Genomic DNA, 16264 nt, shown 5'->3' on the forward strand with positions numbered 1-16264 from the left:
ATATATATATATATATATATATATACATATATATATATATATATACACACACACACATACATATACACTGTTTTATGTAATTGAGTCCTTCCTAGTGGAGACTCAGGTCCAGCAGTTACACAAACTTAATTGGAGAATATTAACACATATAAGTATGTATAATGGGCATATTTATCACCCAGCTTTAACAGTTCACACATGGACAGTTTTGTTTTACCTACCTCCAGATATTTCTGCCCTTCACCAACCTTTACTTGGAAGGCGGTGTTTGGCTGTATTGCCAGGCTTGACTCAAATTTCTGGATGTGTATGAGTCATTGCACTGAGCTGTTTTCCTATTTGAAGCAAATTTCAGATACAGTTTTTATTTTTATATTTTTTATTTCATGTACATTGGTGTTAGGGTGTCAGATCCCTTGGAACTGAATTTTAGACAGTTGTGAGCTGCTATGTGGATGCCAGGGATTGAACCCAGGACTTCTGGACAAGCAGCCAATGCACTTAACCACTGAGCCATCTCTCCAGCACTCCAGTACATATTTTATCTGCAGATATTTCACTTTTTCCCCTAAGATATGACTTTTAAAAGATAGCCAATGCCATTATATATTCCCATTGGTCAAAAACTTAGCAATGTTCTGATTTCTAATTGTTTTATTTGTTTTAGTTTTTTTGTTTGTTTGTTTTTGTTTTCTTTTGAGACAGGGTTTCTCTGTATAGCCCTGGCTGTCCTGGAACTCACTCTGTAGACCAGGCTGGCCTAGAACTCAGAAATCCGCCTGCCTCTGCCTCCCAAGCACTGGGATTAAAGGCATGCACCACCACCGCCAAGCTGTAATTGTTTTATTAATGTTAGTTATTTTGTTGCTTAAATCTGGACCTAAGCTTTGAACATTGAAATTGGTGTTCATTCCGTGCCTTCTTAGGAGTTTCCAAAAGACACTCCAATAGTAATGCCTTCATTACTTATTTCTGGAACTCTTCTGATAAGCAGCAGCATCTCAGGCAGAGACAGGCAGATTTCTGAGTTCGAGGCCAGCCTGGTCTACAGAGTGAGTTCCAGGACAGCTAGGGTTATACAGAGAAACCCTGTCTTGGGGGGGGAAAAAAAAAAGCAGCAGCATCCCTTTGTTTTATTGATAAAAATCATATGTAGGAAAGGCACAATGGCTTATATTTTAATTTATTAATACCATTATGACCTGATGGATTTAATTCTATTTATTTATTTATTGTCCACTAACTTATTGAAATTCCTTTTTCTGTGTATGTATGTTGACCCATTTTGGGCTCAAATAAGTATTTTCAAATCCATCCTGGTTTGAGTTAGAACAGCTAAATGGGTCAGGTTCTACCTTTTGAAAAATTCATATGCCCTATGTATGATAATTTTACTTATGTTAATATGTCCTTTAAAGCATCCAAGTTTCAAGACATTTTAAAAGATTATTTCCTACGCTAAGAAGATGGCTCAGTGGGTAAAAATGCTTGCTGTGTAAATTTGATGACCTTAGTTCAGTTTCTGAACCTCCCTAAAAGTGAAACTCTACAAAATTGTCCTCTAACCATGGCACACACATCATAGCACATGATAATAACAACAAAATAATATTCAAGAAGTTGATTGTATAGCTAGGTTTAGTGGCACACACCTTTAATCCCAGTACGCAGGCAGAGGCAGGTGGATATACAAGTTTGAGGCCAAGCTGGTCTACAGAGTGAGACCAAAAGAAAAAAAAATTGATTCCTCATCTCAAAATAAAATTTCAACTTGATACTTTTTTGTAGAAACTTTTAAAAAAAAGATTTATTTATGTATGAGTACTCTATCTGCATGTATGCCTGCATGCCAGAAGAGGACATCAGATCCCGTCATAGATGGTTTGTGAGCCTCTGTGTGGTTGTTAGGAATTGACTCAGGACCTCTGAAAAAGTGGCCAGTGCTTTTAACCACCGCGAAGCCATCTCTTCAGTCCTTTGTAGAGACTTTTTTTTTTAAATTATTTATTATTATATCTAAGTACACTGTAGTTGTCTTCAGACACATCAGAAGAGGGTGTCAGATCTCATTATGGATGGTTGTGAGCCACCGTGTGGTTGCTAGGATTTGAACTGAAGACCTCTGGAAAAGCAGTCAGTGCTCTTATCCTCTGAGCCATCTCTCTAGCCCTGTAGAGACTTTTAAACATAGTTATTATTGATAACTTACTTCTGATTATGAAATTATATTTTAAGCTGTGCTTCTAATCATTAGAGGAATCCTTGGTTAGTCATGGAAATTGAAGCTTGGTGCCAATTCCTTCCTGTGTTGACACAGCATTGTATTTTTGTTTTGGGGGGTTTGTGTGTGTGTGTGTGTGTGTGTGTGTGTGTGTTTGTGGTTTTTAATTTGTTTGTTTTTTTACCTTCAGTTTTGATATAGAAGAAGAAATGGAAAACTATAATACTAGAAGCTGGGGAATCTTAGATGTTACTCTTTGCTTAAAATTTTTCTATTCAAATGTTTCTTAAAATTAACATGGTTTAGAATTTAGAGCGTGCTTATTTTCAGAAATACTTTGCCTTAATAGAATTATGGCTCATGAATCTGGAAATACGGGTTCTAACTCCAAGTCCTGATTGTTGTGTTCTCTCTGAGTTGAGATGACTGAATGAACAAAATATCTAATACTTGGACTTAAAAATTTATAGAAAAATTTAAGTTTTTACCTGAAATTTCTGAGTAGAATCTTTTGTTTTTAAAGTTAAGAAAGAAGAAAAGAAAAGGCATAAGTCCTCCTCTTCATCATCATCCAGTGATTCAGATAGCTCAAGTGACTCTCAGTCCTCCTCTGATTCTTCTGATTCTGAAAGTGCTTCTGAAGAAAAGTCCAGAAAAAGGAAAAAGAAACATAGGAAAAATTCCCGAAAGCATAAGAAGGAGAAGAAGAAGCGAAAGAAAAGCAAGAAAAGGTCTTTAATACTAGTGTTGTCTGTTAAGGTTTTTTTTAATCAGTTACGTAAGAGCTTTAAAATGTAAAGGTTTTATAACTGTGGCGTGAGATCATGCAACAGAAGTTCTTAGTTAATTTTATGTTCTCCCAGTGAAGTGATGCTTTTGGTTTTATGTTACAGGGCTTTTAGTTTGGTTTCATTGAGGCATTCCCAATTCCTCAGGCTGCCTCAAATTCATAGTTTTTCTGCCTCATCCCCTGTTGTGTGACAAAACTTCCTGGGGAGATGCAACAGATATGTCTGCTTGTCCCAGATAGGAATCCATGACAGAATAAAGTATGGATGCCCAAAGCCCAACTTGGTTAATCAGTCAGTTTTAATCAGTTTTAATCAGTCAGTTTTATTGGGGTTACTCACAAGAGGAGAAATTATGCAGTCACATCACCAAAAGCCCACCGCAGCATAGGTGACAGCTGATAAAGGTAGGAACATGAAGCCCATTCCACACCATACAAGCAGTTCAACAGGTTGAATCATGTCCTCTCCAGGTGCCAGAATTGGTCTAAACTTCTTTCAGGCAGCTTGGTTAGTTTCTGCTTCTAGGCAGCTGGTCTGATCTGAGAATCACTTGCAGTTTGTCTTGTCTGAGAGTCTTTGCAGCTTTCCTCTGCTTTTGCAGGGAGAGAGACTTAGTCTTGTCAGTTTCGGTGACTTCCTGAAGCTGTTTTGAGTTGGTTACTTTCCTGCTTAAGTAGCTTCCTGCAGGATAGAATATTTTAATCTTATAGGAAACAGTTAAACCATATCCAATAGCAATGATTGCAGGTGTACATCACTCCAGGTTCAGTTTTTTACTTTGAAGAAATTTGTGTGATAGATTTGAATTAGAGCAAACCAACAGTTATGCCCCTTACTTTGTAGCAATATACATATAGGTCCCTTTTTCCTTTTTGCTTTGGTAGAAGTATATGAATTGAGAGATGATGATTCTGTCACTATTTTTTGCTTTTGTTTGAAATATGTTTATATTAAAACTTAAGAATACATATATAAAACCTCAAAAACAACTAATTTCTTTAGTCTGTGTTTGTACAAAGTTTTGTTTGTATGTGCATAAGTGCTTGCATACTCTGCCCACGGAGATCAGAAAAGGGCATCAGATCCCCTGGAACTAGAGTTAGAAATGGTTGTGAGCTGTCATATGGGTGCTGCTTATTGAACCTGAGACCTCTGGAAGAGCAGATCAGCCAGGGCTTTTCACAACTGTACCATCTCTCCAGCCCCATCCTGTATTTTAAATTTATCTGACTGTATTACCTACAGAGTTTTATATTTTAGATGTATCTTATAGAAAACTATATGAGTTTGATAGCAAATGGTTTTTTATTTGGTTGAGTTGGTTGGTTGGTTGGTTGGTTAGTTACGGGGAATGAAGGAAGATTTTTAACCATGTGATCACATCTTTGAAAGGGACAGGTTGATATATTATTTTGATACTAAATAAATGTTGGGTTGATGAGATGAGTCAGCATGTAAAGGCACTAGCCATCAAGCCTACTGACCTGAATTTACCCTGGACCAAGATAGTGAAAGGAGAAAGATGATTCCTGCAGGTTGTTCTCTGACCTCTCATGTGTACCATGGCATGTATGCTTACGCCCACATTAACTGAAAATGTAATTTAAAAAGAAAAGAAATACTAACAATTGGAAATTTTAGGTAGGTACATAAGAGCCAAATGTAACTTACTTTGATTTTGCCTGTTAAGCCCATCTAGTGAAAGTGAAGCAGAAAATGTTGATGCACAGCCCCAGTCTACTGTCCGTCCAGAAGAGATCCCTCCTATACCAGAAAATAGATTTCTAATGAGAAAAAGTCCTCCTAAAGCCGATGACAAGGAAAGGAAAAACAGAGAGAGAGAAAGAGAAAGAGAGTGGTATGTGAATGTGTGTATTTTATAATTCTGTTCTGTATTAACATAAACATTTTCTTATTTTTTGAACCATATTTGTTTTTGACAGTATTAAACTGGTGATCTTATCCCAATGAAACTCTCTTTTAATTAGAAAAAATATAGTAAAGCTCATCATTTGCTAAACACATAACATAAATTACTAAAAAATGACTTCACTTACCATCAGATTTTGAGGAAATACGTTCTGCAGTGTAAATAAGTGTTAGGTGGCATTCCAAATGGCATTAGTAACAAGATCATTTTAGACCAATAAAACAAGATGGTATTTTAGTATGTTGCTCATATAATTTTTAAAACTCATTTTGCTGCTTAATTCTGTGTATATGTGCATACATTTATATACATGTATTCATATGAGTGTATGAATATGTACATGAGTGCAAGATCCCTCCTGTACCAGAAATAGATTCTTAATGAGTAGAGGTCCTCTGAAGCTAGTAACCAAACAAAAACCAGAGTGATATGAAAATGTGTGTATTTTCCCCTGGGCCCTATGGCTTAAGGAGAGGCTCGACTCCTACAAGTTGTCCAAGCATTAGAACTGTAGTTTCATTGCTGAAATCTCTGTTTAAAAAAAGCTGAGTGGCGTGGCATGCTTGTGATCCCAGTTCTGGGAAAGATGGGTAAACCCTTGGGCTTTTCTGACAGAGAGCCTGTTTCAAAAAAACAAGTTGAATGGCTCCTAAGAAATGACACCCAAGGTTGACCTCAGATCTACCCACACAAATCAGTACACCTGAATTTACATGCACATGCATTCACAGACAGACAAACACCAAAAAGAAAAATGAACCTTGTTTTATAAATTTGTATAAAAGTCTTGTTCTCCAAACCTGACTATATACTGTAATGAAATTTCGGTTGTTCAAGTACTTTGAACATTTTTTACATAAAATTGTTTTATTAATGTTACCAACTTTGTTGATTTTTATGAGTCATTTTAATAATGGGATGAAGGGCTGGAGAAATGGCTCAGAGGTTAAAAGCACTGGCTGCTCTTGCAGAGATCATAAGTTCAATTCCCAGCAACCACATGGTGGCTCAATCTGTAATGAGATCTGGTGCCCTCTTCTGGCCTGCAGGCATACATACAGGCAGGACACTGTATACATAATAAATAAATCTTTTAAAAAATGATATGGGAAAGATTTTAAAATTTCAAATCTTTTATAGTCATGATGAGAAATATAGTTGTAAAATGAAAAATTTATAAGCATAGTATGACAAAAATAGCCATGCTTTGCATAATACATAAAAATAAAAGCTTTAAAATTAGAATGGTTTTGATTCATTGAATGTAAAACAAAGAGTAAAGGAAAACTATTTGACTACTAAAGTTAAACTTTTCAAATATCACTTATATTAATGTAATTAATGATTTTATATATAATTTAAAGTTTCATGTTTAAGATATATCATAATATGAGTAGTACTTGGCTAATTCAGACCAACTTGTCTCTGCCTAATATATATTGCTTAATTTGTCCATAATTTTCTTACTAATATTAATGGGAGATAAAGTATTTTGTAATTTTCCTTTCCCTCATTCAGGAGCCCTCTGGGCTATATTATATTTTGGTTTTCTTAGCATTATTAAATTAGCTTCACCTTACTAATAAGTATTTCTTTCCAAGGTCAGTTGGTTCAGTCATAGGCAGTAATGCCTATTAAGATCTGATAGCATTTTGGGCTAAAAACTCCTAATTATGTAAAGGAATTTAAATGTATCATTTTAGATCAGTAAGGGTATCGTTTCAAGATTCCTCTTTCTAAAAGTAGTATGTTTAAACTTTCCCTTTGCTTGCTTCTAGTAATCCACCTAACTCCCAGCCTGCTTCATACCAGCGACGATTCTTAGTTACTAGGTCTGGCAGGAAAATCAAAGGAAGAGGACCAAGGGTAGGTGACTCTTTTGTCAGAAATGTTAATAATGCCGTGTTTGTCTTCCTTAAAGAGTTCAGAGTGTTGGGGTGTGGCTCAGTGCTAGAGTGCTTGCAGAACATGTAAACAACTCTGAATTTATGATCCTTGGTACTTTAAGAAAAAATTAATGCTTTAAAAGTATTTTTAAATATATTTTTAAAATTATATTTTAAATTTAATTTTACTATTAAAGTTACTAAAAACTCAGGGGATATGTATGTTTTAAAGTATACATCCTTTAGATTGTATATTTACATGGTTTAAAATGGGATTGAGTTGGGAATGGTGGCTCATACCGTAGGAGACTAAAGCAGAAAGATTGCTGTGAGTTTGACGCCTGCCTAGTGTACATAATGAGTTTCAGGCCAACTTGGGCTTAGCATGAGTCCCTGTCTCAAAAAATAAATAGCATTAAAATAAAATCAGGATATAAAGGGTATTGAAGCCTTTTGACTTTTGCTAATGTTCTACCCATCATAGTTCTATTCTTACCAAGAACTAAATAAAAATTAATGACTGTATTTCTCTCTCTCTCTCTCTCTCTCTCTCTCTTTCTCTCTCTCTTTACTAAGTTATCCCATCAGAATTTAAATAACTTTTTTCAAAGCTTTTTTTTTTTTAAACAGCTATATTTTATATCTTAGATCTTGACTTCTTACCCAGTTTTTCTACTTTCTAGAGTCTGCTGAAAACTGTCTGGTTGATTCCAAGTTACAAAATCCATTGAATCCTCTCAGTCATTACTTAGTATTTCTCCTTAAAATATTCTATGGTTTCATCTTAACTTTTCCTGTCTCTTATGCTAGTCTATCTTAAACATAGACTACTATTTTGCATCTTGTATATGACCTATATGACAAGACTCTAGTTCATTTTAAATTACATTTAGTCTTTGGACAGGATGGCTGATAATTCACAGCTCCATCTGCTCTTGGCACCAAAGGTTTGTTTGGCTAATGACCACCTCAAACTTAGCATCAAGAGATGCAGTATAATCACTTACTCTTCAGAGCTCATAGCTCCTTAGGCTGCTACTCACAGTGACTCATGTGACCACATGTATACCTGTTTCCCTAGAGCCAAGAACCATTTTTATTCTCTTTCCTTTCAATTTTACACAATTTATTTATGTCAACTTCTGTCATTTTGTGTCTCCACTACTCTGACATGTATCTGCATCTATAAATCTTTACTCATTGCTGACTCAAATTAGAATGACTTCCAAACTTGTATTTGGTAGAAGGGTTTTGGTTGTTATTTTTTAACCTGTCAGTACAGATTTAAACTTAAACTTTAAATGATTGCAGACCCTAAAGAGCTTTTGTTCGTGTGAGTTATATTTATCAATATTGATTCTTTTAGAAGTTGGAGCTAAGAAATATTCATCACAAGTGTCAGTAGCTACGAAAGTAGTTCCATGTTTTATAGTCTGAGTGATCACGATGTGACAAGTGGAAAGGGCATATGCTTTATTTAACAACAATCACAGTAGTCAATAACAAATGCAAATCTGGACGGGAGATGAGGCTCCACTGATGGAGTATTTGCCTAGTATGCAGAAGACTGTAAGATGAATATCTAGCTAGTACTTTTGGCCATTGGGCAAGTCTGATTATGTTACTCCTGTCGTATTGACTTTAGAATAAATTAAAAAATAGCATAGACTAAGCCCTTACAAAAATCTATTCTGGGCCGGCGGCGGTGGTGGCGCACGCCTTTAATCCCAGCACTTGGGAGGCAGAGGCAGGTGGATCTCTTGAGTTCGAAGCCAGCCTGGTCTACAGAGTAAGTTCCAGGACAGCCAGGGATACACAGAGAAACCCTGTCTCAAAAAAAACAAAACAAAAAATCTATTCTGTTTATTTCATCAGTATGGTCAAGTTTTGCTTTCTCGTGGGAATTTTAGCTTTGGCTATGCTTAACCTGTCTTGTGATCATTTCTAAAATAATGCTGTTTCTGTCCCAGAATTTTTAGTACAGAGCTTTCTTATATTTTCCATGTTTTACTTCATCTTTGCTTACGTAACTTATCATAAACATTCTTATATTTTTAGCTTTTATTATTTTACATGACCACATTACTATACTAAGATCTCTCTTTGATTCTTTTACCACCATTTCTCTGTCTGTAACCATTCTATTGTAGTTTAATGTATGTTATTATATATCCACTCATTTTTTTTCCTTTAACTTTGTAGAATGTTAAGTTCTAAGAGATCAAAATCTGCTTATCTTGGCTTACTGGTATTTCTTCAGTAAAGTGGTTAGCCATCCATCCTAAAACTGAGTAAATTTTGGTTGAACAAAAGACTTCTGTGAGTTCATTCTATTTCTCATGATGTTTGCCTTGGAAAGTGATGTATATGTAACATTCAGATGAGAACTTGGAAATCTGTAGTAGTTAATATATAGAGTGTTCTCGTGCCAGTTTAGCAGGACTGTTTGTAGCAAGGTGTTAAAAGCCTGAGCTTCTGTGGATATTGTTTCTTACTTGGAATTTTGGGTAAGACTATCCATGTTCTACCTGAAAGCCAAGACATTTTGATTATGTGGAGGATTAGATTCTAGAGTCTAATGTATGCTAACCATGCATTCTTATCTCATTCCTAATTTTAGCAAATTCAGAAATCATAGAAACCTCATTTTATTTCAACCTAGAAATAAGTATGTATCTTAGTTATGGTATTGCTTTTAAATTTTTATATGGTCTTTTTTCCCCTTTTTATTTTCTTAAGCGTTATCGAACTCCTTCCAGATCCAGATCAAGGGATCGATTCAGACGAAGTGAGACTCCTCCACATTGGAGACAAGAGATGCAGAGAGCTCAGAGAATGAGAGTGTCAAGTGGTGAAAGATGGATCAAAGGGGATAAGTAAGATTTAATTGTTATTTTAAATTAGTGATACTTTTTTACATCTGAGCACAATGTTTTTATTAGGAGCCAGTTTGTTTCTGTATACCTTAGAGAAAATACAGTAGCACTATAGCTTATAATTATGCTGTTCTTGTCCTAATACTTCCAAATATCTTTTCTTCCTTTACTTTTTAGGAGTGAGCTAAATGAAACAAAAGAAAATCAAAGGAGCCCAGTTAGAGTAAAAGAGAAAAAAATAACAGATCACAGACACATGTCTGAGAGTCCAAACAGAAAAATAGAAAAGGAAAAGAAAGTTAAAGACCATAAATCTGAAAGCAAAGAGAGAGATATCAGAAGAAATTCAGAAAAAGATGATAAATATAACAAAAACAAAGTGAAGAAAAGGGGCAAATCCAAGAGTAGGAGCAAGAGCAAGGAGAGATCCAAGAGTAAGGAGCGAGACTCGAAGCACAGTAGACATGAAGACAAGAGAGTGAGGTCAAGAAGTAAAGAAAGGGATCATGAGACTACTAAAGAAAAAGAAAAACAGTTGGATTCTAAAGGGAAAGATCAGGAAAGGAGTAGAAGCAAAGAGAACTCCAAACAGGTAGAATCAAAAAGTAATGAACATGATCATAGCAAAAGTAAAGAAAAGGATAGACGTGCACAGTCCAGGAGTAGAGAACGGGATCTGACTAAAAGTAAGCACAGTTACAACAGTAGAACAAGGGAGCGGAGCAGAAGTAGGGACAGGAGCAGAAGAGTGCGGTCCAGAAGCCATGACAGAGATCGCAGCAGAAGCAAGGAGTACCATAGGTACAGAGAACAGGAGTATAGGAGAAGAGGAAGGTCACGAAGCCGGGATCGAAGAACACCAGGACGGTCGAGAAGTAAAGAGAGGAGGAGAAGGAGGAGGGATTCCCGGAGCTCAGAGAGAGAAGAAAGTCAAAGTAGAAACAAAGAAAAATATAGAAGCCAAGAAAGTAAGAGTTCACACAGAAAAGAAAATTCTGAGGGTGAAAAAAGAACGTACTCTAAAAGTCGTGATCATAATAGCTCAAATAATAACAGGGAAAAAAAGGCTGATAGAGATCAAAGTCCAGTGTCAAAAACAAAGCAAAGCAGTCAGGACAATGAAGTGAAGTCCTCCACGTTAAAAAATCAAGAGGATGAGAAGACCAGATCCCCGGTGGAAAAAGAAAACCAAAAATCAAAGGGTCAAGAAAATGACCATGTACATGACAAAAATAAAAAATGTGATCATGAATCAAGCCCTGGAACAGATGAAGACAAAAGTGGATGAGTGAGTTGTGTACACTTAATTCCTTTCTGTCTCAAATTTTAAGTTTTCAAGACTTACTGTTGAACCTTCCTTTTTTGTTGTTTTCATTGTTTTGGAGTTGTTTTATGTTTGTGCCCCCCCCCCCTTTTTTTAAATGTGGACTTCATTGAGTTGATCTTTTGATAATCTGCTACCTGGATAATTTGTACTGCTAAAGTTTTAATAAACTTGAAATGAAAAGAAATACAACATTTTGGTGTAATACTGTGTGCTATGTTAAACTCTTATGTATTTCATTTTTGTGTTGCAACAGTCAATAGCAGCCTACTTTGCTTAATCAGCCATTTGGAAACAAGCTTAACTGTTGGTTGCAGTACATTGTTATACAGGTTTGTATTTCTTTTGATACAAATCCCTTTAGAAACCACTTGAAGAGGTTTTGTATAGCTTTTTGGGCTTTGGTTTTTTCATTTATAATTCATAGGCTTACAGCAGTTTCCTTAATTAACAGAAGCAGGATCCTTACGTGATCTTAAACCTTCACTTGATTTTACAGTTATTTGTACTTTACTTTTTTTGTGCTTTATACCTTATACTTTACAATTCCAGCTGGCTTGTTTCTTAATATTGTTCGTGTTGCTCTGTGAGCTATAAAAATGAGATGAGTGCTGTTTTCAGTTCATGTGCTGATTGAGCTTGAGTTGCTGTTATACAGCATTTGACAGAAATTAGATCTTGGAAGACCAGACTGTAATTTTCAATTCTTTGTTGTTTTTGGTGTGAAGAGCTGAAATTGTTGCTTTTTAAGGACATGTTATTACCTTTTTCTACAATTTAAAAAATGCATTTCTCATTAAAACATACTACTTGTGTAGGTCCTTCTTAAGCTAGACAGATTCTAAAAAGCGTTAGTATTGGAAATAATATTTCCCTATTTTGGCTATTAGCCTGTATCACATTGAGTGTTAATTCTGCATGATTTGGGTTTTTTTTTTTTTAAACTTGGACTAACTTCTCTAATCCTCATAGCTGTGAATATGAAATGTCAAGAAGATGCATCTTTCTATATATGTACCATGATAGGCTGTAGCATGTTTGTGACTCTGGTTTCTTTCTGTTCAGATGGCTTTAGACCAGTTTACTGTTAACATTATTTTAACTTGGCACGTATAACATTGCCATATAGAGTAGAATAGAAAGTTGCAAAATATGATACCGTACAGAGTTAAACACTAAACATATCCAAAGTCCATTCAGAATTTTGTGTGTTGTAGTTTGCTATTTTTGTGATGTGTGGCCTTTTATTCTGTAATATCCTCCTGAATAAAACATTGAACATCCAGCAAACACAAAACCTGCCTCATTTGAGAAATATTTCAAAAATCCAATTAATAGTAGCCTTTAGAATGTTTTGTACTCTAATATTTGTCAGTGTAGTGTCAACTCTTGCCAGGGTAGCTCCTTGGTAAACCCAGTAGCTTTTCAATGATATTTATACTGAATAAAGTGATGCTTAATATACTTCCCATTATTGATTATTATGGTAAGATATATTTGGCATTGTAGCTGGTACAGAATGAAGAGTGCAGTGATTATAAAGCTATTTGAGACATCTAAAGCAAATACCTACAATGGATTCTTTATTGTTTTTCTTGATGGGAATAATTAATATGTACATGATCTGTTACATGTCTTAAAAAATTGATTATGTCTTAAATTCAGTTGTGTTTTAAAATATATCCCAAACTTCCTGATCTTTAAGAAAGGAATTTCAATGAACATTTTAAAATCCATACTTTTTAAAGTAAAATTACTTTTTTTTCTGATCTAGAGCTTTTACCTGTTAGCATATACATTATAAACAAGGACTTTCCAGTTCTTTAGGAAAGTAAACATCGGAGAAAATTAGTAATGTCTATAATACCCTCCGGAGAGCAGCTCAGTGCTGAGCATTTACGGGCTCCCCAACTCCTGCTTTGTGGTAGGGTTTGTAACAGGTAATGGGGTAAAGAGTTGAGAGAAGACAATCATTTAGATTTTTTTTTTTTCAGAATAAAAAACTTTTGACAGCGTTAATTGTACCCCAAGATTCATAGTTATCAATTGCACAAAGCTCAAGTTCTTGTTTTAGTAGTTACACCAGTAGATTTTTAGTTATTTGTACATCATATTCCCAAAACCATTTCCCATTTCAATTTTCCCATCACATTGGATCTCTAGGAATATCTAAATTTACAGTTAATTTATAATTTTTCTTAATATCCCTTGAAAGTACTTTCACTTGTTTTTATTGCTTGATTCTGAAGCTGAGGAAATTATTTCAGTATATAAGATTTTAATGATTATTGTAGGAATTATTTTTCTGGGTAAGTTGTCTACCACAGAAATTGACACTACAAAGAGATCGTTAGAGAAAGTAGAGCTACTGTTGGCATTGTAGCTGGTACAGACTGGATAGGTGCTGTAAAGACAAGACTTTGTCTTAGAACAGTGAGTTTTGACAATATGGAAGCCACTGCTTGTCTTAAAGCACTCTTTGACTTACAGTTATGCTATCATAGAACTAGTTTTATTAAATTGCTTTATTGGATCCCTTAGAATTTGTCAAGAATTAATCTGCTAGCTTTCTTTGCCCCAGTGTGATCCAGCTGCTCACTGGCTTTGCTTATATGCAGTGGTAGGTGTTAAACCAAGAACCTTCACGTTCTGGATAGGCACATGCTGGGTTTCTGGTATTTTGGATAATAGTATTAACTGCTGCTCCTACTTTATTTTCTAGAGACTATTTAGAGCAGTTAGTATAATTGATACTTTGTTCCACGTAATAGCTTTCATCACGGAACCTTTTACAGCAAATTTATGTAAATTTCCCAGAAGGAACTTGGACTAAACTGATTGGTATAAAAGACTAAATGAGCATTTTTCATTCTTTTGCTTCTATTTACTGTATTCCTTGTAGGGTTTATGCATTTACAGTTGACAAACTCTCTGTGTAGTTTGATAAACTTTAATTGTAAGAATATATTTTTAAACTAATTGTTGATTTAAAAAATAAAGTATATCCCAAGGAAACGCAGTGTTGATTGCCATTACTGCCTGCAGTGGGCTTCTCTTCTGTCTTGAAGGGATTCACCTGCTGTGTGACAAATAATCACTTTTTTTTTAAAAAAGGCCGCCCAGGCCAAAGAGGAAGTGTTAGGATTTTACTCATTTGCCCTCCCTGACTCACCCTAGTGTTGGAGGATGTAAGGGCATTCATTGATTTGTGTTTCTGTCTGGTTTTGGTTTTCTTTTATAGACAATTCCATGTTACTAAAAGCACATGCTCTGTATTTTCTGTCCCACCCTCTTTGTGTGTTTATAGTATTTTTGAAAGATTGATACGTAAATTGGGTATTTCTATGGAATCTTAAGGCGTGGCTGCTCTCTGTGGAAGGGGAAAGCATAATTAAGTTAATGCACTTCTTTTCCTAGCTCCAAAGTCACTGTGATGTATATTTTTTTAATGGAATTTAGAAAACTTGTTTTCTCAATTGTAAAGTTAGTTTAAAAATGCTGCTTCTCTTATCATTAGTCTAGTAAATGTTGAACTGTTTTCTGCAAATTGCATTTTACAAAATTTAAACTTCAAAACTGTATTAACTTTTATAGTTAAACATTGTATTAAATAAAGTATACTATAATAAACAGTTTGGGATTGTACTTTTGTCTTATTAAAAATTAGGTAACTAATAAAATATTTTGTTATATAGTAGAAATGTAAATTCATTTGTATTTTGAGAAAAACAGGTAGTTGACAAAAATAGACCTAAATATTAAAGGTGGCTTACACCTTTAAATCCAGTACTTTGGTGGATTTCTGAATTCAAAGCCAGCCAGGACTGACTAGTGAGAGCCTAAGAATTTCAGGGCAGGTAAAATGCTGTATTGAGTAACGGTGATTGCTGCCAAGCCTGGTGATTGGAGCTGAATCCCTGGGTGGGACCCACATGATGCAGAGAGAACTGACTCCAGCAAGTTGTCCTTTGAGCACATGTGCTTTGACAAAAATAGTAAACAAAAAAATGAAGAACTTAACCAGCAGTGATGATTTCCAAGTTTAGAAGTAAATTCTTGTTCAAATGTTTTAGCATAATACTTAAAGCTTGGTAGATATTTTTTTTTTGTAATCTCAGAAAATTTTATGACCAAATTTTGGATTAATGTAACTGCATTAAAAATCTCTACTTTTTAATTACTCTAAACTTCCTAGTACTAGAAACAATACAGTTTTTTAGGTTTTTTTGGATTTTTTTGGGTGGGAGGGGGTTCTTGTTCCAGGCTGGCTTCAGAGTCAATAGGTAGCCACCAAATTAAAAATGAGCTATCACACCCAGTTTATATGATGCAGACAATTGAACCCAGAGCTTCATACATGTTAGCTAGGCAAATATTCCAACAGCTGTGTCCTACCTACCTGTAAGTTTTAATACAAGTTGTAAAGCCATTTGTTTTTTTTGTTTTTTTGTTTTTTGAGACAGTATCCTAGTTTGTTGACCAGACTGCCCTTGAACCAACAAGAAATCCACCTGCCTCTGCCTTTCAAGTGCTTAGCCTAAGCTATATTTTTAAGACTTGTAAGACATAGTATTTTGGTTTTAGTATAATTTAGATGTCTAGGGAAAAGGCCCACAGTTAAGAGTTAATCATTGAAAATGTGTTTATTTTCTAATGTATAGGTAAAAACATCTTGAGTGTTCTATGGTTTGTATTATGTTAATGAGTATACATTACCTTGCCTTTGTATTTCCATAGTTATGGAAATACCATAATTATCCTTAAGTCAAAAGAAATACATAGCAGCTAAGCTTATATAGTAGTTCATAGAGCTCAAGTATCCTAAGAATGTTTTGAGGTTTTGATAATTGGCTTTGTTCTGTAGCCCAGGCTGGTAGGGAGTTGGGGGTTGGAGGTGGGGGTGAGGGTCTGTACACCTGAAGTCAGAGAATAGGAACTGGTTCTCTTCCTCCACCATGTGGATCTCGGGTTCAAACTCAGGTTGACAAGCACTTTTGCCTGTTGAGCATCAAGTATAAACTGTCAGAACTGGCCTCTTATTTCATTATTCACTATAATTCATTGCTGAGAATGAACTGTATTCACTACACTTCATTGTTTTGTGCAAGTATTGGTTATAGAACAATTTCTCAAGCCTTGGAATCAGATTGGACGGACACCCAACTCTTTGCTGTATTACATTTGTGTGTATGCACTTTGAGTTTTATTCTAGTAAATGTGGCCTTACAAAGATAGA

The 16264-nt window shown here is 35.1% G+C and overlaps 1 protein-coding gene across 2 annotated transcripts in view; it reads left to right on the top strand.

Annotated features, from left to right (window-relative positions):
- Positions 1 to 14658, top strand: part of Ppig (peptidylprolyl isomerase G) — a 34987-nt gene extending 20329 nt beyond the window's left edge. For both annotated transcript variants that reach the window (XM_031370533.1, XM_031370534.1), the window contains exons 10-14: positions 2745 to 2952; positions 4703 to 4870; positions 6721 to 6808; positions 9568 to 9704; positions 9882 to 14658. In XM_031370533.1, coding sequence (XP_031226393.1) covers positions 2745 to 2952; positions 4703 to 4870; positions 6721 to 6808; positions 9568 to 9704; positions 9882 to 10992 — 1712 coding nt within the window. In that variant the 3' untranslated portion in view covers positions 10993 to 14658. The remainder of the gene's footprint in view (positions 1 to 2744; positions 2953 to 4702; positions 4871 to 6720; positions 6809 to 9567; positions 9705 to 9881) is intronic.
- The last annotated feature ends 1606 nt before the right edge of the window (positions 14659 to 16264 follow it).

The sequence above is a fragment of the Mastomys coucha genome, unplaced genomic scaffold (assembly GCF_008632895.1).
Source record: "Mastomys coucha isolate ucsf_1 unplaced genomic scaffold, UCSF_Mcou_1 pScaffold15, whole genome shotgun sequence".
NCBI classification, from domain to species: Eukaryota; Metazoa; Chordata; class Mammalia; order Rodentia; family Muridae; genus Mastomys; species Mastomys coucha.